Source organism: Protomyctophum parallelum (genome assembly GCF_964188405.1).
Source record: "Protomyctophum parallelum genome assembly, chromosome: 7".
In the NCBI taxonomy this organism is placed as follows: Eukaryota; Metazoa; Chordata; class Actinopteri; order Myctophiformes; family Myctophidae; genus Protomyctophum; species Protomyctophum parallelum.
In genome coordinates this window covers 35,384,314-35,410,587 of record NC_139705.1, presented here as the reverse complement: position 1 = coordinate 35,410,587, position 26,274 = coordinate 35,384,314, and the positions used below count along the sequence as shown (strand labels likewise).

The window sequence follows — 26,274 nt, the reverse complement described above, 5'->3', positions numbered from 1 at the left end:
CCCGAACCACCTCAGCTGGCTCCTTTCCAGGCGAAGGAGCAGCGGTTCTACTCCGAGTCTCTCTCGTGTGACTGAACTTCTCACCCTATCTCTAAGGGAGATGCCAGCCACCCGTCGAAGAAAACTCATTTCAGCTGCTTGTATTCGTGACCTTATTCTTTCGGTCATGACCCACACTTCATGACCATAGGTGAGAGTAGGAACGAAGATTGCTCGGTAGACAGAGAGCTTTGCCTTCTGGCTCAACTCTCTTTTCGTCACAACAGTGCGGTACAGCGACTGCAACACCTGCCGCTCCGATTCTCCGGCTGATCTCCTTCTCCGTTCTCCCCTCACTCGTGAACAAGACCCCGAGATACTTGAACTCCTTCACCTGGGGTAATGCCTCATTCCCTACCCGGACTGTTGTTGTTTTTTATAATAATTAGGCATTGCCTGGAAGTTCGAAAGTGTTCATAAATAAGGTAAAAGCTATAAGCTTGTCAGAGAACAGTCTGCTCATCCCACAAATACATGTTCCTTACCATGGGACACCATTTAAACGGTATAAACGATCTATATCGACCTCACTCTGACCGTCACTACGGTCATAACAACGAATGATGCCCTCATCTTCCTCTTCTCGAGATCAAATATATATCAAAATTGTCATGCCCACATGACCCGTAGGAGGAGGTCACACCGTATAAGTTATGTGCGGTGCGGCCGGCTCCGCCTCTTTGCCTCTCTCGCCTCATGAGATCTGTAAGGTAGGTATAATGGTATTGTATCTTTGAGATCTATACTGTTAATGCTGACTGCTTGGTTTCGCTAGTAGTCTTTTTTCCACACTCACTGCTTTGGAAACCCGTACACTTCGGTGCAGGCGCCTTGCGTCCCTGTGGGTTGCAGTGTTGTGTGACTTTATAGCCTACTGTGTTTGTTTGCTAATGCTAAACTGTAACACGTTTTGTTGTTGTATTATTGTATACTTGTTTGTTTTGCCTACAGGGTTTTGCCCTTCAGTTAGGCTACCTTAAGAGTTCCGTTTTGTTGCGGAACGGCCGTGATACGGCGACTTTATTGCGCTGTTCGCAGCTGCGGGGGCTACCTGACAGGTTCCATCCAAGTTGGTGGCATTCCGGTCAATTCCGTGTGGGTTCACATGCGATGTAGTTATCCACATTAGTTGATTCTAGTAGAGTCACTAAGTGATATTTCTTTAACTTGGCCTCCCTCCATACTGAGTGTATTCGGAGTAGGGGAGAGAAGCTGTTGATTACTTCAGTCACTGAGTCCCTCAGACGCTGTGCACAGCACGTGGGATTTGTTTTGGTTACTGTCTATTCTACTATCCCCCCTCATACGTGTGCGTATGGTGAGGGGACGCTGAATTGTTATACATTCCCGCATACTGCTATTTGCTACACCTGGTGCTACGCTGTCCGCAGCCGGCAGGGTTTATTGTTTGTTTTGTAGTTTGTTTGTAGTTTGTTTTTATAGTGAGTATACGTTTGATTAACATTGATATTATTTTGTGCATACTGCTAGTTATTACCCCTGATGCTACGCTGTCCGCAGCCGGCAGGGTTGGGTTTTTGTTTTGCTGATTATTCCCTCTCATACGTTTGCGTATAGTGAGTATATGTTTGATTAACATTGCTAGTATTTGTGCATACTGCTATTTACTACCCCTGGTGCTACGCTGTCCGCAGCTGGCAGGGTTTGTTCTTTGTTACAATTAGTCCCTCTCATACGTGCGCGTATAGTGAGTAGACGTTTTTTGGTTAATATTGTTATATAAAGTGTTGCATACGGCTATTTGCTACCCCGGGGGCTATGCTGTCCGCAGCTGGCAGGGTTGTTTTTTGTTATGCTAACTATTCCCTCTCATACGTTCGCGTATAGTGAGTGGACGTTTGATTAAATACTGTGATACATTTGTGCATATTGCTATTCGCTACCCCTGGTGCTACGCTGTCCGCACCGGCCAGGGTTGTTTTTTGTTATTCTAATCCCCTCTCATACGTTTATGTATAGTGAGTGGGTGTTTTGAGTTCGCCTATTATTACCCTGTTACCACACTGTTCGCAGCGGGTTGGGTTTTGCATTCTGTTCCCTCAAGTACATGCGCGTACGGTGAGTAGGGTTGTTTACTCGTATATTATGACCCCTGATACTGCTGTTCGCAGCGGGTGGGGTTTCCTGCATATCCCTCGGTGCGTTCGCGTACTGTGAGTGGGCCGGTAATTGAGCTACTATGGCTTCCTACGTCTGCTGCTGTTGTCAGGCAGCCATGGACCCCCGTGATGGCCACCGGGAATGTCCCGTTTGTTTGGGCAGAGCCCATGTGCGGCAGGACGTTGAGGACCCCTGTGTTGCTGCCATCGACTTGCCTTATGCCTTAGGCTCGGCGTGCAGCGCTGGGGGGGGGGGGGGGGGGAGTCATTCGAGAAAACGCCATCGGCGTCGCTCAGATGACCATGATTATAGGAGGTCTCGTGAGCACACCTCTCGGGCCCCTAAGCGTTCTGCTCACGCCCAGGAGGTCGGGGAGACGCAAGGCGCCACTCAGAGGGAGATTTTGGCTGCTATTCAGTCCCTCAGTGAGCGGATGGGGAGGTTTGAAGCTGAATGCTCCTCAACTGTGGTGTCGCATGAGACTGTGTCCTCGCAGGCATCTCCCTTCAGGGGGGTGTCTGGCCTGGAGGATGACCCAGATGTGCTTTCCGTCCATGCGCCTGGCTCCCTTACTTTTAGCGGTCCACGGTCGGACCACGCTTCAGTCTCAGGCAGCACCAGATCTGCGCTATACGCGGAGTCCGCTCCGGACGTCGCTGCTAGTGAGACACTGGTGTCACACGTGTTATCTGCAGCTAAACTGTTGGGTATGACACTTACAGCCCCGAAGTCCGCCTCTTCGGCGGGTGTCTTCAGTGCAGTGTCCCAGGCTCGCTCGTTCGGGGATGCTAATGACTAACTGGGGGAAGCCTGATAGTGACTCCCTATTTAATGCTGGGTGCAGGGGCCTGGCAAAGATGGCTTATCCTCCCGAGTCCGGCTTGGGAGACATGCCACTGGTCGAGCAGGGCATGGCCGCATTGACCGATCTTGGCCCTGACCGAGTTACCACTGTCCCACGTTGCCCCAGTAAGCAGTGCGAGAAGACTGATCGTCTGGTGTGTCGCACATACAATTCAGCAACCCGTGCAGCTCGCTCGGGGAATGCATTGGTCCTCCTCTTGGCTGACAATAGGGTCGGAGGACACAGACTCCCGGTCCCTGGTAGATGCCGCGGTGTTGGCTCATTCTCAGCTCACACGGGACATTGGCGCCACCATGTCGTCAGCCATGTTGGCTCGTCGTCAGGTCTGGCTGGCTCAGATGCGTCTCCCTGAGAACATCAAGAAAGAGCTGCGGGAGAAAGTAGTTGTGCCTGGTCATGTGTTCCATCCAGACTTCCAGGACACGCTGGACAGAACTGAACGCGGTGCTCAGATACGGGAGAGCGTTCAGCGTTTTCGCCGGTCTGTTACCTCCAAACTCGGACCACGGCGTTCTTATCAAAGCCCAGGTCCCCACCAAGGGTCCTGGGGGCGTGGCAGGCACCAGGAGGAGGCGTTTCGGGCCCCCAGTTCGGCCGCCCGGCAGCAGCCTCACTGGCAGCAAGGGTCTAGATCCCGAGCCACTAACAGAGGTGGCCCTCAAGGGCGTCGCCCCCGCAAGGGCACACGGCGCCAAGGGGGCTCTGCATGAGAGTTCGGGGCCGGCCGTCGAACGTCTCTCCCGGCTTTGCTTGGACAGCTGGGTAGAGCGTACATCAGACCCCTGGGTACTGGAGACAGTCGCCAGAGGCTACAAACTCCAATTTCGACTGCGTCCCCCCCCCCCCCCCCCCTTTTTCAAGGGTCCGTATGACTCTGGTCGGGGACCCTGTCCAAGCACGTGCGCTGGCGGAGGAGGTTTCCACCCTGCTGCAGAAAGGCGCAATTACAAAGGTGAGTTCAACCGATCAGAAAGCTGGTTTTTACTCGACATAATTTCTGGTGCCAAAAAAGGACGGCGGGTATCGGCCCGTCCTCGATCTCAGGTGGCTAACCTGGTACATGAAGGTCCTACCTTTCAAGATGTTACAGACAAAACACATACGTCAGTCCATTGGCCAGGGAGAGTGGTTCGCCACTCTCGACCTGAAAGACGCGTACTTCCATGTTCGCATTTTGGGTTTCCGAGTGAACTTAAAGGAAAGCAACCTCGAACCCAGGCAACAGACAGGTTTTCTCGGCCTGTGTCTCAATTCAGTGACCATGGTGGTCTCTGTCCCCGGAGAGGGTTCTACGGATCCAAACAGATGCCTCCCAGACCGGCTGGGGAGCCGTATGGGAAGGCAGGAGGACAGCGAGGGGTCAGTGGGCGCTTCCCTGGATGTCCGAACACATCAATGCGTTGGAGCTGAGGGCTGTTCATCTCGGCCTCAGGGCTCTCCTCCCCTTTATCCGCGACAAGCATGTCCTGGCGAGATCAGACAACATTTCAGCGGTCTATCATATAAATCACCAGGGGTGCACGAAGTCACTTCGTTGCCTACAGGTAGCTCAGGATCTGTTGTGGTGGGCCGCGCCTCGCTTGGCCTCCCTCAGGGCAATCTATGTGCCGGGAGTGGTGAACACTGCAGCAGACCTTCTGTCCAGGTCCGGCCCCCTCTCCGGCGAGTGGAGACTTCACCCACAGGTGATCTCACAGATATGGACCCGCTTCGGCTGGGCCCGAGCAGACCTGTTCGCCTCTCGAGAGAATGCTCACTGCGAGCTATGGTTCTCCCTGACGGGTCAGGGGGGCCCCTTGGGCCTGGATTCTCTGTCAGGAGAGTGGCCAGACGGCTTGTTATACGCTTTCCCTCCACCCCCCCCTGATTCCTCAGGTATTGCATCGGGTGAGGCGGGGTTGTTACAGAATTCTGTTGATTGCACCCCAATGGCCAAGGAGATATTGGTTTCCAGACCTCCTTCGGCTGGTACAGGGGTCTCCATGGCCGCTGCCGGCCAGAGCAGACCTCTTGTCCCAGGCAGAGGGTCAGATTTGGCACCCCAAGCCGAGGACTCGGCAGCTCGGGTCCTGGCCTCTTCCCCTCCCTCAGGGGCTAGATGAGGCCGTCCTTGACACAATGCGTAATGCCAGGGCGCCTTCCACCCGTGCCTGTTACGACCACAAGTGGAAGTGCTTCTCTGCCTGGTGTGCTGCCCAGCAGGCGAATCCTGTCACCTGCAACGTATCCCTAGTGTTACGTTTTCTCCAGTCCCTCTTGGATGCTAGCAGAGCAGCCAGCACCATCAGGGTGTATTCCGCCGCTATTTCGCTCCGGCATGAGGAGGTTGATGGGCTACCAATTGGTAGGCATAGTTTTGTCACTCAGTTCACGGCTGGTGTCAAGCGGCTACGCCCCGGACGGGCCTTGAGGGCCCCTGCTTGGGATCTCCCTCTGGTACTGCGGTCTTGATGGGAGCCCCGTATGAGCCGATGGATCAGTCTGATCTGAAATCCCTCTCTCGTAAGACGGCATTGGTGATCCAGACAGTGGTGGTGAGTGACATCGTTTGTACAAGTAAATGGTGCATTTATATAGGGCCTTTATGACAATGACAGAGGAAATGACAATGACAGAGAAACCATGCAAGGCACCAAACTTGCATGGTTGGTGCCTTGCATGGCCCGAGTGCCTGTGGCCCGCCGTGGTTCCCATCCGGCCACTCTACCCCTGAGCCACCGCCGCCCCAGTACGTATCCATAGAATGTGTGTGTGTGAGAGAGTGAGAGATTATAGCTACAGCTGGCCTCCATGGATTAATGCTCTTTAGGCCAGGTCTAGCTAATGAGGTAATGGTACACCTTAGTGGCCGGGACCAGTGCACCCCTCTGTGGATTCGTCCATATGGGTTCTGTGCATGTGAATGTATCATCTTTGTGTAAATTTGTGTAATACGTTGTAGCTTTGTGTTGCAATCAGTTACAGCAGGTGTCCATCTCATCCTCACACACACACACACACACATGCACACGCACACGCACACGCACGCACGCACACACACACACACACACACACACACACACACACACACACACACACACACACACACACACACACAATGTTGGCGAACATGCATTAAGACTGGCAAACGTGCATTAAGGTTGGCGAACATGCATTAAGGTTGGCGAACATGCATTAAGGTTGGCGAACATGCGCTGCTCCCGTGCTTGCGGTTACATAATCCACTGAAGCTCTTGTCAGGTTTTCCAGTGTGTCTGACGCTGGTGTTTCCGCAGGTTACCTAAATAATTGAAAGCCTTGTCACACTGCTTACAGTAGTAAGGCTTTTCTCCAGTGTGGATACGCTGGTGCCTCTTAAGACTACATAACTCTGTGAAGCTCTTGTCACACTGTTTACAGTTGTATGGTTTATCTCCTGTGTGGGTATGCTGGTGAGTCTTCAGGTTGTCTAACACATTGAATCTCTTGTCACACTCTTTACAGTGGTACGGTTTCTCCCCAGTGTGGATGCGCTGGTGCCTCTTGAGGTGGCCTAGCTCATTGAAACTCTTGTCACACTCTTTACAGTAGTAAGGTTTCTCTCCGGTGTGAATACGCTGGTGCCTCTTGAGGTGAGCTAACACGTTGAAACTCTTCTCACACTGTTTGCAGTGGTGAGGTTTCTGTCCAGCGTGGAGACGCTGGGGTTTGTCCAGGTTACTTAATCGGATTAAACTCTTGTCACACTGTTTACAAATGCGGCTTGTCCTTCCTGAGTAAGTCAGTTGGTGTGTCTTTACCTCTCCTGGATGAGTTAAAGTCATGGTAAGTTGTTGACAACAGTACAGCCTTGTTTTGTCCGTGTCTCCTTGTTTCTGGCAGGTTACAGAGCTGATGATTTGCCGACAGGGGATCTGTCCATTCCTCAGCATTTGGCAGTAGGTGTCATTGTGGTACCTCGTCATGTGTTTATGGAGGTAGATCTGAGACGTGAAGGCATATGTACACTCAGAACAAGAGAATACCTTATTAGTCTGGTAAGACTGGGACGTCACTCCTTCCAGGAGAGGTGGTTCATCGTCAAAGCTGCTGCTAAACATGACTGTGATGTGGAAAAGTGTAGGGCCTTTGTGTGTTCTCTCTTCCCCTCTCCTCTCTCTCTCTCGTATATCTCTGTCTATCCGGTCTATCCTTGTCTATCTTCTCTGTGTCTGACCTAACCTCTTAGGACACTATGAGTTGGTAGAACTTGAAGGAAGTGTACATAATGCACCGTATATAGGCCAGAGATCCGGTCTGACCACACACAACACAAACTGTTGCCATGCATGCTACATAATTCCGATTTGTGTGGCCATAACACAATTATCAAGATGTTAATTATTAATATATAGCTTGATTAGTGCAGTGTCTTGAGTACTTGGAGGGCATTCTATTATGGGTGCATGCATTGATATGATGTCATGATGTTATGACATCGTTCACAAACCGCATACCAAGTAACTTTCTGCCTTCATACGGTCTTCCTTGGTCAGCTGGTCACTAATTACGCATTGGTTACCAGGAAGTGCAGTTAAAAAGTGTGACTCATTTCACGTTTTTTCATCCGAGTCATTTTGTTCGGATCACTTTCACATTTGACCCATTTTTATCGTATTCAGCAATATTACTCATCATTATGGCTGATGGGGACGAGAAGTATGACGGGATACTGCTTGCTATGGCACAACAACACGAAGGAGGCGTACAGGAGATGGTTAATGCATTTTTCAGCTTCCTCCGGCGCAAAACCGATTTCTTCACAGGTGGGGAACATGGCGCCCCCGAAAAACTTGTGAAAGAGGCATTCACTCACCACAGCACACTGGCGTTGAAAGCCAACAGAGTCAAACAGGACAGACAGGTGGACATGGAAGAGAAGGCAGGGAGAGCAGCTGCAAAGATTGCAGAGGAAGAGAGGAAGAAGAAAAATAAAGCTGGTCCCCAGATTTGTGAATTGACTGATGAGAAAGCAGACCAACGTAAAACTAAAATCAACCAGAGAAATCAACAAGAGGGGACAAAAGGGCCTGTGAACACAAATGAAAGCTCGTGTGAAGAGGAGAAAGCAGACATGGGGTCTAATTCAGAGGGAGAGGACGATGAGAAGGATAAAGATAAGATGAAGTCTAATGCTGGTAATGGAGCTGACCTTCCCAACTATACGTGGACACAGAGCTTATCTGAAGTTGACCTGGTGGTGCCCTTTAATGTGACGTTCCGTATCAAAGCGAAGGATGTGGTGGTCGACATCCAGCGGCGATCCCTGAAGATTGGCCTGAAGGGACATCCTCCGATCATCGACGGACAGCTCTGTAATGAGGTGAAGGTAGAAGAAAGCTCCTGGGCCATAGAGAGTGGTAAGATTGTGACTGTTCACCTGGAGAAGATCAATACAATGGTGTGGTGGAACAAGATGGTTACCACAGATCCAGAAATCAACACCATGAAGCTCTGTCCCGAGAACTCAAAGCTCTCGGACCTAGATGGAGAGACTCGAGGTATGGTCGAGAAAATGATGTATGACCAGAGGCAGAAGTCTATGGGCCAACCCACCTCTACAGAGCAGAAGAAACAAGACATTCTTAAAAAGTTCATGGCTCAGCACCCAGAGATGGATTTCTCTAAAGCCAAATACAGCTGAGAGGCTATCTATAGCCATGTTGCCTATTGGCAGTGCTGGGAGTGCTAGCATTTAAACCAAACAAAGCAAACCAAACAAGCAACTATCCATTAAAAGCGTTCCAAGGTGTCGATGATGACCAGGCTGACCACCGTGATGTTGGGGCTGGAGCAGGAGCGCTGGAGCATACATAATTCCCCCCCAAAAAAACCCAAAACCTAGGCTACACTTTTACAAAAGCAGATTTACAAGCTCCAGTCACATTGCAACGTATTTGTGAGCTTGTATCTGAATCCTTGGCCAAATCAAGTCATAGCTTTGTCAATACTGTCTGTTGGCTTTGTATATGGCCTATATACTGTATTATTAGGCCACATACTAAAGTACTGATGCCATTGTGTATATATAGGGCAGCAGCGGCCATTCGGTGCACAGATAGAAAGCCCATTACTTTCCCCCATAAAGATTTCCAAAAATATTTATATTAATTATTTAAAGAGGGGAACTAAGCCAGCCAGGCTCCTGTAGAATCATGAACATAAAATGTCTGATTCTGTATCAACATATTTGAATATTTAATTCAAATTGATTAAATAAATGCCTTTTTTCTTCTTTCTTTTTTTCCTTTTTTGTTTTTGCAGTTCTTATTTTTTACATAAAATGTTTTATGGTCATGATCCACCAGGAGTCTGGTTGGCTTGCTTCCAGCCATAAGATAATCTATTTGTTTTCGCCATGACCGTAGAATCTACGTTATGGTAGTGGCGGACAATAGACTTCCGAGACTTTACATATACGGCGTAGATGTCATAGTATTGATGACTGACATTAACCCATTTAGGCCTGACGTCAAAATAAAAAAAAGTCTTCTAAATCCTGACAGTTTTCTGAAAAACCTCATATTTCTGTATCAGTGGTGCTCAATATTTCATGTCAAGGACCCCACAAATTATATGTAATTGGCCCCTCTCTCCCTTGACCCCCATTTGAAAATATGTTGTACCAGGGATCCCCCAGAAGCTAAATCTTTAGTTAAAAGCGTGAAAGAATATATATTCAATGATTTGCTCCATATTTTCACGTTTTTTCAAAAATAGCAGATTTTAAAGCTAAACTATAACATAATGCTTAAAACACCAAAAGGGGTTCCCGCCCAAAATGTGTTTTAATAACCTATTCTGGGGGAACATATAGCCGATCTACAGGAAACAGGCTGATAGACGATCTGAGCTTGTAGATCTGCTATTTTAGGCAAAGAGATTTTGTGTAGATTAAGTACAGTGCAACTCGGGTCTCTCAACTCATGTGACGTTGGTTAATTCCAAATATCATCACAGTATTCTGCACCCTGGACTTGTGCCATGGCACCCTATATAGGTGGGTGCTACATGAACCCACTTTGAGAAAGAGCAGTGATTTGGATAGGTGTCATCACGATGCTCCACTTGTCTTTCATTTAGCCCAGATGAACCCAAAGGACCCAGAGAGAGGTACCGGCTCAAAGTGTTAAAGTGTAAAATGAGCTACTCTTCTGCTCATTATGTATGCACTGTAGCTTTGTGTGTTTGTGTTTGTGATAATTTGATTGGCTGATGTATGATGATAAGAGCACCCCTCATTTCACACAGGTGTGATTTTTAGTATGTTATTTAGCTGCTACATTTTAGCACACCCACACTTAAACAGAATCCATTGAAAAAGCTCTGCATCAATTATTCAGGGTTTCAACCATGTACAACCTAATACCCACGCCAAATCTTTACGAGTTCCTCCCCAGCTATTGGGCATCATTGAGTAGCGGGCTACTTGATGATGATGTAGAGCGTCGCAGTCCCGCCCCTTTTCAGAACGACAAGTGGCCCAGGAAGTAAATACCCCATTAATTTTCCCCATAGGCTTTTCAAAAAGTATTTATTTAAAGATGCTTACACCGCGGACAAAGCCAACTCGGCTCGTGACAGATCATGACAATAAACACAATGTTTTGGGCCGATCAAATTATTAGTAAGAAGAAAAACAAAACAAAAAGTGTTGTACCCTGCCTTTCTTTCTAATTATTTGATCTGCCCAAAACATTGTGTTTATTGTCATGATTTGTCACAATCCGAGTTGGCTTTGTCCGTGGTGTAAACGTCTTTAAATACATACTTTTTGAAAAGCCTATGGGGAAAATGAATGGGGAATTTACTTCCTGCTTGGGCCACTCGTCGTTCTGAAAGGGGGCGGGACTGCGACGCTCTATTGGCCCACATGACATCACAGGCCAACAGGAACCATTGAGAGCTTGTTGATTGGCAACTTTTGGCACACCGCTAAGTATATAAATCAGGAATTACGACGCCATCACAGCGCATCAAAAAACATTTTAGTCTAAACAAACTGTAGCCTGTAGATTTAGTCGACTAAAAATATATTTAGTCAACTAAAATTAAAACATTTCAAAAGACTTAATTTTTTCTCTCAAAGAATTCAAAACGACTATGACTAAAAGTAAAGAAATATTTGCTGTCAAAATTAACACTGTTGCACAGTTCGTGTTTGTTTGTTTATTACCCGCTTAGATAGCACTTTACTATTAATTAATAATTGCATTGTATATAGTCATAGCACTTCATAGTACATATGTATAGCATAGTATAGTAAATATGTATAGTTTATATGTATAGTGTCATTATGTAGATATGTTCTAGTTACGTTCTTAGCTTACGCATGTTTCATGATAAATGCATTTTATATAATGTGATGTATTCCCATGCTTTTTTGTTCTTGCCTAATGTAAATCGTTCTGGATTAAGAGCGTCTGCTAAATGCCTAAATTGTAAATTGAACTAAACAAAAATTTCAGGCCTTCATATTTGGTCTCCATATATTGGCATATTAAAGGCCTCACCCACCGTCCATGCACAAAGCACAACTCAAGCAGAGTACTGTAATCGGCTGCATATGTCGGTGGCGTCGCTCGTTCAATCAGGGACTAAATGTATGTCCACCGGCCAATCAGGGACCAAGAACAGCGATCGGATGGGTACGTATGTCGGTACATTCCACCAGCCAAATGAGACACCACTGTTCTCGATGACGTAACTGAAGTACGTTTCAAAATTGGTATAAGGTCAATAGGGCTATGTATCGGCTGGGTATGTGTGTATGTCGGTGTACCCCACCGGGCAATGAGGGACCACTGACCACTGCTGTATTTTAAACCTAGACAGCATCAGAGAGCTTTTGGACTCAGAGCAGCAGTCGTACCAGCAGTGGTGAGCGCACAAGTAGGCCATACATGCCCTATACTTGTGTGCAACGCGCAACTTGGCAGCTTGATGTCAGGCCGGGCCGAGGAGACCTCACACCTCACATTCTAACATGTGGGGTGTATAAATTGTGTTTTTTGATTGAGAATTCAAATTACATAATTATTTTGATAGAATAACTCTAACCTAGCCTCCTGCTGGTCTCCTGAGCCCTGATCCCGGATACCTAATCTCGGAAATGCCCCCCCTTACCTCAAAGAAATGCCCCCCCCTTACCTCAAAGAACTCATCGCCACTCGAAGCCTCCGCTCCTCCAACAGCCATCTTCTCCCCGCCCCCGGCACCAACCTCCGCACCATGGGCGACCGGGTCTTCTGCCACACAGCCCCTTGTCTGTGGAACTCTCTCCCTACCTGAGAGCACCACAGTCCACTGACTCTTTTAAGAATGGATTTAAGACCCACCTTTTTAAGAAAGCTTTTCCCTAAACTTGTTTTTACTGCTAATGATGTTGCTTAATATGCTTCTTTTATCTTATTTTATTTGATTGTTTTATTTTTTTTGCCATGCTTTTAATCTCTGTAGCACTTTGAGATTCATAAGAATGTAAAGCGCTTTATAAATAAAATGCATTATTATTATTATTATTATTATTATTATTATTATTATTATTAATCTATGAGGTGTTTAGTGTGCAGGTGAGAACAGAGGTCAAAGTCAAAGTCGTACTATTAGTCACACACGTTAGTTACCGCAGTGAAATTTGTTCTCCGCATTTGACCCATTTCTTGGACCGGTGAGCCGCAGCGTGCGTCGGGAATCATTAGTTGATTTGACCCCCAATCCAACCCATTGATGCCAAGCAGGGAGGCATTGGGTCCCATTTTTACAGTCTTTGGTATGACCCGGCCGGGATCGCTCCCAGTTTCAGGGCGGACACTCTAACCACAAGGCCACTGTCTGGTTGGCCTTGTGGTTAGAGTGTGTCAGATGTGGCTCTGACACACCTGCCAATCAATCCACCAATGCTGGAAGCGTCATAATTGATCTTGGATGTACTTCTGGTTCTTACAGAGGAGTCTCCCAGCTGAGTGTCTGCAGGGCCTCCTTCTCCCCTGATGGCCAGGATTCTCCACCCCCTCAATCATCTCATTCTGATCCGAGCACATGAGTGTTTGGAGGATCTTCTAACCAGTATTTGAATTCTCCATGAAAATAAAAAATCACACACGTGTGAACTGAGTGGTGCAATCCCCCCCCCCCCCCCCCTCTCTCTCTCTCTCTCTCTCTGTCTCTCTCTCTCACTCTCTCTCATTAGAGTCACTACCCCTCTCACTGTTTCTGGCGCCCCCTACTGCTATTATTAAGTCACATACTCATGCTTACACAGACACACACACACACACACACACACACACACAAACAAACAAACAAACAAACAGGTACGAGGACATTGCAAGCTGGTTGTAGGAGTGGTTGCACCACTCAAAAATGTAGACACCCCACGTTAGAATTTCCTTTTACGTCTTATAAAATTTATTTACAAATGCAAATTGATGTAGGTTAGAGTTGTCCTATGCAAAAAATATTCAATTCTCCATAAAAAAACACGCAAAATAGACACCCAAGCATAAAAAAAATAAAAAAAAAGTCTGACCTGCCCTACAGCATAAGGTGTAGCTGCCCGCGTCGGTGTAGCTCAGCTTCCCAAACTCAGGCGCCGCATCCATCTTCTCACCGTCCTTGGTCCAGTACACCAAGGTCGTTGTTGCCTGAACCACTCACCTCCATCTTCACCGCCGGGAATGACAGTACATATACTGCCTTAAAAGGGATAGTTCACATTTTTTGAACTTAAGTTGTATTTAATACTTGCCATTAATATAGTGGTTGCAACTGTATTAATTGATTGCCTTGAGTCCCGTGGTGGGAGTTCTGCTCTGGTTTTGGTGAATATTAAGTAGTTCCGGTCATTTTGTGGGGGGCACTGGGGCCACACATTAAAAGCAAAGTAATCCACATAGCTATAGCGTCATTTGTATTGTTGACATATTTCTAAAATATTAGCACAACTTTCGTTCAACTTTGACCTCTCTCACATGGAACTATTTTTTGAGCATAGTGATATGGACACAAAAAACATAGTTACATGTGATAGAGGGGACGAAAATGAACGAAAGTTGCACTATATGGAAGAAATAGGTCAACAATACAAATTATGCTAGTTTTGTGTATTAATTTACTTTTAATGCGTGGCCCCCTGTGCCCCCCACAAAATGACCAAAACTACTTCATATTTCACCAAAACTATAGAGCAGAACTCTCACCACGGGACTCGGGCAATCAATGAATACAGATGCAACCACTATATTAATAGCAAGTATTTCATACAGCTTAAGTAAAAAGAAATCTGAACTATCCCTTTAACCACATCAACGCCCCACCCCACCAGGCGATGGGTGAGCAGCTGTCCAGCCAAAGAAGTCCTCTGAAACCACATAACTCTTCAGCTGTACATTCGGGTTGCTGTCTGAGGTATAGGAGCTGCTGGGATCTCGGAAGGATATTTAAAGAACAACTTTCGTTTTTTTCATCCAAGGTTCATGTTTTAGGTTGTTATTAAAGAAAGTATAAGATGAGTGTTAATTTCTTTTCATTTGCTGCTTTCTTTCATTTTAGCGATTTTAGCAATTTGTGACAGGGGGGGGCGGGGGCATTCGAACGTGGGGCTAAACATGTATTTCTTTACACCACTTTATAGCAATTTCATAGCATTACATGCTATAAAATTGCGTAAAAAAATACATATTTAGCCCCATGTTCGAATGCCCCCGCCCCCCTGTCAAAAACAGCTAAAAGTCCTAAAACTAAAGAAAGCAGCAAATGAAAAAAAATGAACACTCATCTTTTACTTTCTCTAATAACAACCTAAAACATGAACCATGGTTGAAAAAAACTAAAGTTGTCCTTTAGGATCCATTTGGACCGGTGTCCAGGATCCTCGCCATCTTCTCCGGTAGGCCATGCAACCGGCCACTAGCACTAGGACCAGCACCATCAACACACAGATGATCACCAGCTTTGGCCAGTTGGTATCACCTGAAGACACCACAATGGTCCTGGCGTCCTTTCCCAGCCTGTTGCTCACGCTGCAGGTCACGGACATGGACTGTCCGTTGTGCACCACAGTGACTTTTTTCATGGCCTTGCCGTCCCTCTCGTTGTAGGAGCTCTCGTCCTCCGTGGTGCTGACGTTCCATGCGAAGACGGGTCGGGGCACTCCCTGAGCCTCACAGGCCAGCTGGATGCTGTTGGGGTGGGCACCGTCCTGGGTCAAATTGGAGATCACGGGTGAGCCTTCCACCACCAGGTCAAAGCACTGGCGACGTGTCAAGCCGGCCGAGAAGACCTCATACGTGTAGCTGCCCGTGTTGGTGTAGCTCAGCTTCCCAAACTCGGGCGCCGCCTCCATCTTCTCGCCGTCCTTGGTCCAGGACACTTTGGTGTTGTTGCCTGAAGTGCTCACCTCCATCTTCACCGCCAGGGGCTCGCCGCGCAACTTCACAACCTTCCCCGTGGGGCTCAGGCTCAGGTCCAAGTAGCTCACAGCAATGCTAAGTGAAGCCTCGATTGTCTCGTCATCGACCAGCGAACACTTGTACTCGCCGGCGCTGTCTCGTGTGATGGCCTTCAAGCTATAACTGTCAGAGTTCTCCACCAGAACCATCTGGTTCTTAAGGTGGAAGATGTAGCTGCTGGGAGGAGGGTTTCCGTCCGCACGGCACTTCAAAGTCACATCGTCCCCTTCTGTGATGGGACCTTCAGGGGCCAACACCTTTAGACTCAGCCTCTTGGTCCGGTAGTGGACGGGAATGGTCAACGGCTCGGACTCCTCTGTGCCCAGCTCATGGCTGGACAGGCAGTTGAAACGTGCGTCAACGTCCTGCTTGGTGGCCATGTACTGGAGAGTTGAGGACGTAGTGGACAGCCCGGCGGAGGAGTCTTCTGCCACGGTGGATGTGATGACGACATCCATCCCATCGGACATCAACGGTCGGCTGTTCTTCTGCCACGTGATGTTGGCCGCAGGATGGGCGTCCCTCACAACGCATGTTCCTAACCTCATCAGCACGCCTTCCTCCAGGAACTCCACTTTGTTGAGGACGACAGGGAGAGCTGGCTTCTTGTAGATCACCAGATTTCTGTTGTAACGCGCGACATAGTTAGATGTAACCACTATGCAGTAGTAGACTCCCTGGTCTTTCAGATTTACTTGGCTGATCACAAGGCTGTAGTCGCCGTCGATGTTAACCCGTGGCACGTATATTTGAACTCCGGGCAGGTCAAGGTCCTTTACCGCCAATGGAATTGCATTGGTGGAATTAAGGTTGTCACTACATTTACTCCAGGACACACTTTCCAGCCAGTCCCCCGGTGGAAGGCGGTATGGACACGGCACCGTGATGTTTTCGCCATATAGGCCAATCAGCATCTCCGTGCTCGAGACCGGAAGAGACATGCCTGCAACGCCAAAGAGAAGGAGCATCGACATGAAGGCAGATAAAGGCATTCTGAACACTCTGGGATGGAATAGATTCTCTCTTCAGATCACTGCTAAAGCTGCTGGAAACTGATTTTTGCCTTCAATGAGCAATGTTTCTGCCGTGTGAGATGATTTTGTGGGCAGATACACTATCACACTGATGTCATAGTTCTGACATCAGTGAGCCACACAGGGAAACCTTCCGACACGGATATACTACATACTGTACACGTGCGACACCCGAGACTGACACACAGGACTGAGGACGCCTCTCTCTCTCCTCTCTCTTTCTTTTCACTACATAATTCTGTCTCTCTCCGCATCAACATAGCTGGCATTGGCCAGGCCAGCCACATCACCACGCTGTGAGATACCGGTATATGCCCATTCAGAATTTCAGATCAACACGGTCGCCACTACAGTTAATTGACACCTTCAAACCGAACGCGGGTGAAACAGCTCAGGCATTGTGGCAGACAGGCAGCTGCTACACATGTTGCATACTACAGTTATTATTTAACAACTGCGCTATTCAATGTTGGAACGTCACTCCATATCACAACTTCAAACCAAACGCGGGTGAAACGCCTGGCCACTGACGACGCAAGGTTAATTAGTAAATGGTGCATTTATATAGCGCTTTATCCAAGGCGCTTTACATAGATTGTGCATACATTCACCCATTCACACGCACATTCATACACCGATGGCGGCGGAGACCATGCAAGGCATGCACCAACCAGCACATCAGGAGCACTTAGGGGTTCAGAGTCTTGCTCAAGGACACTTTGGGGAGCCCAGGTTCGAGCTGGCAACCTTGCGGTTACCATCCAGCCACCCTGAGCCACTGCCGCCCCACCGCCGCCCCCGGCCACGATCACAACGGAATGATTATCTGTCGGGCTGGCTCATAACATATCAATAATACCATCCACCACTCGACGGAAGGGGAAGACACATCTTGAGTGTGGTGGGCGGTGACGTCACAGAGTGCGTTCAGTGTGCCTTATTTACGAACGAACACAGCTGTGACGTATTCACACGAATCACACCGGACAACCCCAGCTTCAGGGTAGGGTCGCTCAGTGCGGGCACTCGGCAGTTCGAAAAATCCAGTGCGCAGCGCACTGGATTTTCGAACGACAACTCACCGAGTGCACTGAATAAACAAACGACAAGAGAGCACACCAGTGTGTTCAGGGCGCATTTCCGAACGCACCCTATATGTCGCATACGGTGCACCCATGACCACTGGGTGACACGTGACCGGCAGCCAATTAGGGAGGCAGGCGTTGATCAGACGCCTGACTAAAGCAGGCCCCTCGTTGATGTCACTGACAAGGTAATCAACAGAGTCAATCAAAGCTGGAGTGGAGAAGAACACATATATAATAGAAGGCGCTCTCTATTCCAATATTAAGGTTCATAACAAGTCTACTTAGATGTATAGATATATATATTATATGTATATTAAGAGATATCACAGATGTTCTATATATATATATACATATATATATACTATAACAATACCACCAGTTACCTCATATAAATATATACATAACATTAACCAATAAATATATATATCATACTACTCAAGTCATAACACAAAACTAATCATAACAAATAACTAGAACTGCACTCTGGCGAGTGCCTACTTGCTTGTTACACACCAGTAGGCCATACATGGCCTACTAGTGTGCAAGCAGAGCGTGCAGGTACTGTCAACCGCTACAAACTGTCAAATCTCAGCTTCTCTGTGAATGTCAATTAAAGGAAATGCCTGTAATTTGTAAGTTGATTAGCGGTATACTGTGGTTACTTTGCGTATGCCCCGTTTGATGCGTATGTATCGTAGCAGCATATGACGTCAGGGTATAACTGGAATAACTAGCTCTCATTGATGATGTAATAAAGATGAGGATTAAAGGACCCAATGCCAGGGTGTAATTGGTTTTCGATGGTGACGTAATGACGATATGTTTTAGTGTCGGGAGGATTAAAGGTAATGCCCCTATACATGTATGTAATCTGACACCACTGCCATATCAAGCACAAGTAGTCATTACGTCATACGCTGGCACGGCGCATACGCATCAAACGGCGACATACGCATCAAACGGCGACATAGGCATCGAAGCGCTGGACGAAAACTATTACTTGCACGCTCTGCTTGCGCAAGAGGTGACGCCCAAAACACACCCATGACTAATTCAAGGTTTTACACAGCGCCATGGCGGAGAGCGCAAATTTCATTACCCATAATAGCAAAATGACATTGGTCACACCATGTCTTAAATTATGTAATATGACATGGCAGAAAAATCCGCCTTCAAAATGAAGCCATACAGACCCAGATGTAGCCAGTGGCGTTTCCAGGAATTACATTTTGGGCAGGCAAGATGTGTTAATTGTTGTCCCCCCGCGCACAATCAGTAGCCTAGCACTAAAGGTTTTCAAAGAGATATACCTGCCAGACAGTAGGATACAAAGGCATGCATTTGCATTCCAATGGGTGATTGAGGGTTGTGCTCTATAGGTGCAACGGCCAATCCGCTGTCCACCAGTTCTCAGGTCTTGTTTTTGTCCTCAGTGTATCGGGACAGGCAGACTTATTGTAGATACGCCACTGGATGTAGCACCCACCGTCCACCACGCACAAAGCACTTTTTTTCTTCTTTATTCTATATATTTGTTTATTTTTATTCCAACTTTTTGGAGGATTATTTAAATTTAAATTTTATCTGGATAGGACAGTAGAGAGACAGGAAAAAGGGAGAGTTGGGGAATGACATGCAGTAAATCTACCGCCTTTAAGCAGCCTCAGCTCACTACTCATTCTCCATGCTGAGCTGTCAAGCAGCTTGTGCGGTGTCTGCGTGAAAATTTACCCCACCTCCCCGGCCTCCTCCCTGTAGTTCTTAGTCCAGAGGTTATGGGATATTATTGTATTGTTTGCGATTGTGTAGATGCATTGTGTTGAATCATGTGTTGATGTGTTATTACTGTGTATTGTTGTTCATGTATTATTGTATCTTTGGCTCTGCTCTGGGGGATGTTGATATCAGAGCTGTGTCTCGGTCCACAGATAATCGGAGATATCAAATGTGACATCAGACCTGTGTCTCGGTACGCAGATTATCCGATATCGCATGAGCAGAGCCACACCGCCATACTAACATACTATAGCTTTGCAATAAATGGTTTATGGTCAATCTGAGCTGAAGTGTCTCAATGAACTGCTTATCTCAGGCAGGGCCAGAGATCTGTTTCAACAACTAACGGTCTGTCTGTCTGTCTGTCTGTCTGTCTGTCTGTCTGTCTGTCTGTCTGTCTGTCTGTCTGTCTGTCTGACACCCGCCCCTGAGTGGCGCGCGCATATCCGCCGCTCGTTAACCAACAGGGAGAAGGCGGCATTATCATAATCACATTTACATACAAAATACATTGGTATCTGAATTATCATCATTATTATTACATGTACCCTGCATATGGGGAAATAAAGAAAAAGAAAAAAGAAACATAGAGAACTCTTCTCCGTGACCCTCTCACACACACACACACACGCACGCACGCACGCACACAGACAGACAGACAGACACAGACACACACAGACACACACACACACACACACACACACTGTCATGATACGGACATGATGCTGTTATGATACTGGCATTGTACTGATGCATATTACGGAGAGGGATATTCACTCGCGAGTCGCGACCCACACAATGGGACCCACTGCTTGGGAAACAGTGGTACAGAGTCTATACTAATATAGAGCAGGGGTTCTCAACCTAGGGGTCGCGACCCCTCAGGGGTCGCGACCCCTCAGGGGTCCCCAAATTATTTTGGGGGGTCCCCAAATTATATATAAAAAGGGCAACTGAATGGCTGGAAAATGGAAATTTAGAGTTTACATAGTAGGCATAGTAGGGGTCGCGAGACATGGCCAAAGCATTTTTGGGGGTCCCCAGCCAAAAACGTTGAGAACCCCTGGTATATAGCACCCGAGGTATAGGCTACTATAAATCACCTCATTCCATGGAAAGGAATTACACAAAAAAATAATCCCCCATTCCATCGTTCCAAATTGTACAATTTCTGCAAACCAGCTCCCTGAGATTGTTTGAGTTAGTATAGACTAGTCTATACATTTAAATCTTAGTATTTTCACTTCTTACAGGGCATGCCACAAGCAACAGCGTTGCTATGTTAAGAGTTATATCCATCGTCCAGCACCGGCGGCCGTGGTCTTATGCATGCCTAACGATACGTAAGTATCAACATGTATACCTAATGACATACAGCGGTGGTTTTCAACCAGTGGTCCGTGGACCACCAGTGGTCCTTGAGGGGGTTTCCAGGTGGTCCCCCGTTAAATGATGATAGAGTTGGTAACCAAATGGACCCTTATAGACCTTTAACTCTTGAGAGCGTGAAATGAAACCAAATGGACCCATACGGGGTCCATTTGGTTTCATTTTACGCTCTCAAGAGTTATTGTTATTGATTATTGTTAAACATCTTCATTACTTAATTTACAATAAGTCTACACAATTAGAGAATGCAGAAGAATATTGTTATTTTGGTCAACGTTTGCCTGATATCTCTCCTAATGGTACCAACATCTATACATCATGGAATTGTGAACAAAATCTTATCCAACGACAACAAAATATAAAAAGGTTTTGGGTCTGAGAGGCTAAATGTCATCAAATGGTGGTCCATGACTCAAATACCCAATAAATAATGGGCCTTGATATGAAAAGGGTTGAAAACCACTGACATACAGTAAAGGTGGTTGCACACTGGACGTGTTTTTCGGAAAACCGATGCAGAAACGTTTCAAAAAATCCGAATCCCCCGTGTGTGGGGACCTTAAGGGCTCCATTTTCGTCACCGCTAAAGGCTAAACCCCTTATCCCTAAACTTCTTTGCCTTTGTCCTGACCCTTTTATAACACAAGACAATGTTGTGTGCCTCAAATAAAAGTCTTGTCATGCAATCTGACTGTATGTAGCTTGTCTTGTTTTTCATGGTGAACATGCTGGGAGGGGGGAGGGGGGTCTACTCGGTCAGTGTCTCATAGGAGAACTGTGGGCAGTTCAGAAACCCGTCCACCAGTGACATCATCGTTAGGCATATTTTTGTTGTTTTAGTAAAAAACTGCCCCCGCTGCCACCCTTAGATCTCTTGACCGACCTGTTCTGACATTCCATATGTTAATCTGACCTCATCAAACCCTGTATACATTCAAAACACGCTCCATATATGGCCAGACCTCATCAAACCCTGTACACTCAAGACACTTCCCCCGCTGCCACCGTTATATCTCCATATATGGAGCTGACCTGTTCTGACATTCCATATGTTGATATGACATCATCAAACCCTGTACACCTAAGACACTGCCACCGCTGCCACCCATATATCTCCATATATGGAGCTGATGTGTTCTGACATTCCATATGTTGATCTGACCTCATCAAACCCTGTACACTCAAGACACTGCCACCGCTGCCACCCATATATCTCCATATATGGAGCTGACGTGTTCTGACATTCCATATGTTGATCTGACCTCATCAAACCCTGTATACTCAAGACACGCTCCATATATGGCCAGTACGGAATTCATTCCATATATGTTGATCTGACGCCCCATGCCAAAGTGCCAGCGCTCGCCCAGCAGTCTGCCATCACCCAGGCGGATGCATGCACGCGAATCTCGCCCTTTAGGGCGTCTTACTGGTTACTTAATACTGTGTATGCAGTAGCCTATACCCATAACATAGTTTACCCACAAAGACAAGGAGAAAATGGCATTCATTCAAACACAGCTGCCATGCCAGCCATGTTTGACATGCTGAGTTCACAGTGAAGTCGTTCATGGTGACAGTTCAGCATGTGGCAGTTTTACTTGCACTGCTGTACGTAACCTTCTGTGTGTTTGCACTGACAAGTTTTGAGTCTTGCATAAGTGCAGTATGATGATGATGTATTGACCCACATGACATGACACATGACTATATAGTCAAAAGAATGTTTACGGATAAATAATTAAATAAAGTCTGGCAAAAGTTTATACGGAATAAATAAAGTCAGGCAATCACTATAGTCTTGTTCCACTCTAATAATTAAGACTTAACAGCTTCATTGTATGTGCGTTAATTCAGGCAGTATGCCATAATTAGCTCATACCGTGACCATCTTATGCACTATCCACATTATGCAAGTGGCGCTGAACGCGCACACACATAAGGCTTACAACTTTTCAGCATATTTTGGGGGAGTGTAAAGTGTTAATTAATCTGCTATTATGCCCCTTGACCTACCAATCAGCGCATACCGATTAGATGCCCTGCCATGCAGAGTCCATGGCACTTTGGATAATAACATCATATCCTGTGTTTGTAAAACAGTTATTGTCATTCAGTTGTGAAAACAGACACTTGGAAAAGAGTATAGGCTATTTATTGATTAATTTCATACTTTATTAACACGCTTTGGGCCAAGCCCCTATAAGCCTGAGCTTGTTTCCTTGGTCCTCTGTATAATATCGGAATGGGTCAGAATCTGTATCGGCAGATATGACCCTGGTCTGAAGAGTTATGTGGTTTCAGAGGACTTCTTTTGGCTGGACAGCTGCTCACCCATCGCCTGGTGGGGTGGGGCGTTGATGTCGAGGGCACTCAAGGATGATGATGAAATACAACTTCAAAAAGTTCAAAAAAACTATACCTTTTTTTTTTCTTTTTTAAGATATTTTTTTGCGGCTTACGCCTTTTATTGATTTTTTAAGGGACAGATAGTAGGCTGACAGGAAACGGGAGAGAGATGGGGGGATGACATGCGGTAAAGGCCGTGTCGGGTTCGGGAGTCGAACCCGCGGCACACCGCGACTGGATCACCAGTCCGGTGCCCAGACCGTTACGCTACGGCCTGGGCCATAATACTAATAACAATAACAATAACAGTAACAATAATACTAATAAAACTAGAACTGCACTCTGTCGAGTGCATACTTGCTTGTTGCACACTAACTAGTAGGCCATAAATGGCGCGCTGCGCAAGTAGGCTACTTTCGACCGCTACAAACGGTCAAATCTCAGTTTCTCTATGAAGGAACGTTTAAAATGTTGAATTATTAGGGCCGATTACTCTTATTTTAGAGCCGAATAAAAGTCAGTTCGGCGCTGTAGAGCCTACAATGTGACGTCATTTGAAGTTCGGGGGGGGGGGGGGGGGGTACCGTCCTAAAGTCGGCTCTTCGGTGCTACTGAAAATTTCTGACGAACCAAAATCATTTCGGCACTACAGCGCCGAAACAGCGGTAAAATAGGAGTATGAATCGGCCCTTAGGTTTAACTTTTTGCTACCTACCTACTTTATGCATGTACAAAAGTAGTATTATTATGTATGGTACAAGTTTCTATCTATAAAATAAATACAGTTTTATCGATTTAGAACTATTCTGGATCCCTTTTTAGTTTCTCAAAGAAAAATAAATCATCGATATCCGATGAAAAAAAAGGTATGAAATAAAATATGTTATCACGTATACAGTATGTATGTAATTTGTAAATTGATTAGCGGTATACTGTGGTTACTTTACGCCGTATGCACCGTCCCAGCATTTTCGACGTATTGACTAGTTGTGCCTGATAAAACCAATGGTTTTTGATGGTGGTGACGTAAGGACGATATGTTTTAGTGTCGGGAGGATTAAAGGTAGGTAATGCTCCTATGTATACATGTATGTAATCTGGCACCACTGCCGTATCAGGCACAAGTAGTCATTACGTAATTTGCTGGGACGGTGCATATACGCATCAAAAGTGCTGGGATTGTGCATACGGGCCCTGGGCGAAACTAGTACTTGCGTGCTCTGCTTGCGCAAGTAATAATAATAATAATAATAATAATGCTTTTTATTTATAAAGCGCTTTACATTCTTACGAATCTCAAAGTGAGATTAAAAGCATGGCAAAAAATGAAACAATAAAATAAAATACAATAAAAGAAGCATATTAAGCAACATCATTAGCAGTAAAAACAAGTTTAGGGAAAAGCTTTCTTAAAAAGGTGGGTCTTAAGTCCATTCTTAAAAGAGTCAGTGGACTGTGGTGCTCTCAGGTGTATAGGGAGAGAGTTCCACAGACATTGGGCTGTGTGGCAGAAGACCCGGTCGCCCATGGTGCGGAGGTTGGTGCCGGGGGCGGGGAGAAGATGGAGGCTTCGAGTGGCGGGTTTAGTGTATGTGTTTCTTTTCCCTTTTTACCTCCTTTATGATGAATTCCTGTTCTGTTCTTTGTCTATATAGAAGTGTCTATTTGTACGTCTCTAAATGTTTTGATGAATTGAACATGGTGTACCCTCTTGTAAACAAGTGTAATGCTTAATTGGGTCGTCCACACAGTTAACAGTCTTTGTATTGAGTTTGTGCTTGAAATGTACTGTAGCCTATTCTGCAAACTGTTAATAAATATTTCAATCAATCAAACCATCCATGTCATTATTGAATATAATCAGCTTAGCTGATCATTAACCTCGCCTCACCAGGCTTTCCACCACCTCGGATACCTTCATTTTCTCGATGGAAACCTTTGGTTTAATAAGATTTTGAAGTGAAGCTGATGGATTTTATCAGTCTAATGATCAGCTAGCCTGGGCTTCATTTCGGTATATGATCCGGGCGGGAGTGGACGATATGCAAGTATTGTTTTGTAGTCGACGGGCAGGAACAACAAACCCAAACTTCCTTTTCCCTCAAACCGATTTTTCTCAATAAAAGCTGCAGGCTACGAGAGCTTTTATTGTTATTCTTCTGTTTTGAGGGAAATGAAGCTTTTATTGAGAAAAATCGGTTTGAGGGAAAAGGAAGTTTGGGTTTGTTGTTCCTGCCCGTCGACTACAAAACAATACTTGCATATCGTCCACTCCCGCCCGGATCATATACCGAAATGAAGCCCAGGCTAGCTGATCATTAGACTGATAGAATCCATCAGCTTCACTTCAAAATCTTATTAAACCAAAGGTTTCCATCGAGAAAACATGTAGGCTACACCCCATTTTCAATCCAGTCTCCATCATTTTGGAATATTTTGAATTACACTCAGCCTGTACACTTTCTACTTGGGGCTTGGGCACCAGCTGCCCTTTAACTGCCCAACATGTGGCCATTTTTGCATGGCAATGAGAACGTAGGCCTATTGCTTATTTTACTGTCCAATGGCAATGACATGGGCCAAGTTATTGTGTGGAACACAGCCGATGTACATCATTTCTGGTGTGAAATGGCAAGCGGGACCCCCACAAAAATAGCCACGCACACAGATGTTCTGTAACAGTATATTTATATTGCAGTATTGGTACACATTGGAGAACAGTGCCTGTGCCAACCACCCTGTAGCATGCGTGCACCCACAACCCACCCACCACCAATACAGCCCAGGTCAGGAACAGTCCTGTCCCACAACATAACCTCCAGAGCATTCCCAAATACAGTAAAGGCCTAAGACATAGTCTGGATTTTCGGTGGTGAGCTGACCACCGGAGCTGAAATAACGTTGAGCGGTGGTGAGTAAAAACAGAGAGAAAGGCTGGAGCGGTGGCGGTGGTTTGCTCTTCACCGCGGCTCGTGACGTCATGTTGTAGTTCGGTGGTCACCTAACCACCGAAAATCCAAACTATGTATGAGCCTTAAGAGTCCCACTCTAGACACCCGTCCTGTGGACACTGATACTTTCCCCGGTTTTAATGGGTTAAACACTAATGGAAATCATGCTGTTAATTGTGACAAACAAGATTT

The 26,274-nt window shown here is 46.3% G+C and overlaps 2 protein-coding genes across 2 annotated transcripts; one reads left to right on the top strand and one right to left on the bottom strand.

Annotated features, from left to right (window-relative positions):
* Positions 1-7,682: 7,682 nt before the first annotated feature.
* LOC310861095 (nuclear migration protein nudC-like) lies at positions 7,683-8,687 on the top strand (the record flags this gene model as incomplete). The annotated part of the gene is made up of 1 exon (XM_083768396.1): positions 7,683-8,687. One exon carries the CDS (start codon positions 7,683-7,685, stop codon positions 8,685-8,687), a length of 1,005 nt encoding a protein of 334 aa, XP_083624522.1.
* Positions 8,688-14,873: 6,186 nt separating this feature from the next.
* Positions 14,874-16,469, bottom strand: LOC310862054 (CD166 antigen homolog; the record flags this gene model as incomplete). The annotated part of the gene is made up of 1 exon (XM_083769790.1): positions 14,874-16,469. The coding sequence occupies one exon, from the start codon at positions 16,467-16,469 to the stop codon at positions 14,874-14,876; it is 1,596 nt and encodes a 531-aa protein (XP_083625916.1).
* Between the last annotated feature and the right edge of the window lie 9,805 nt (positions 16,470-26,274).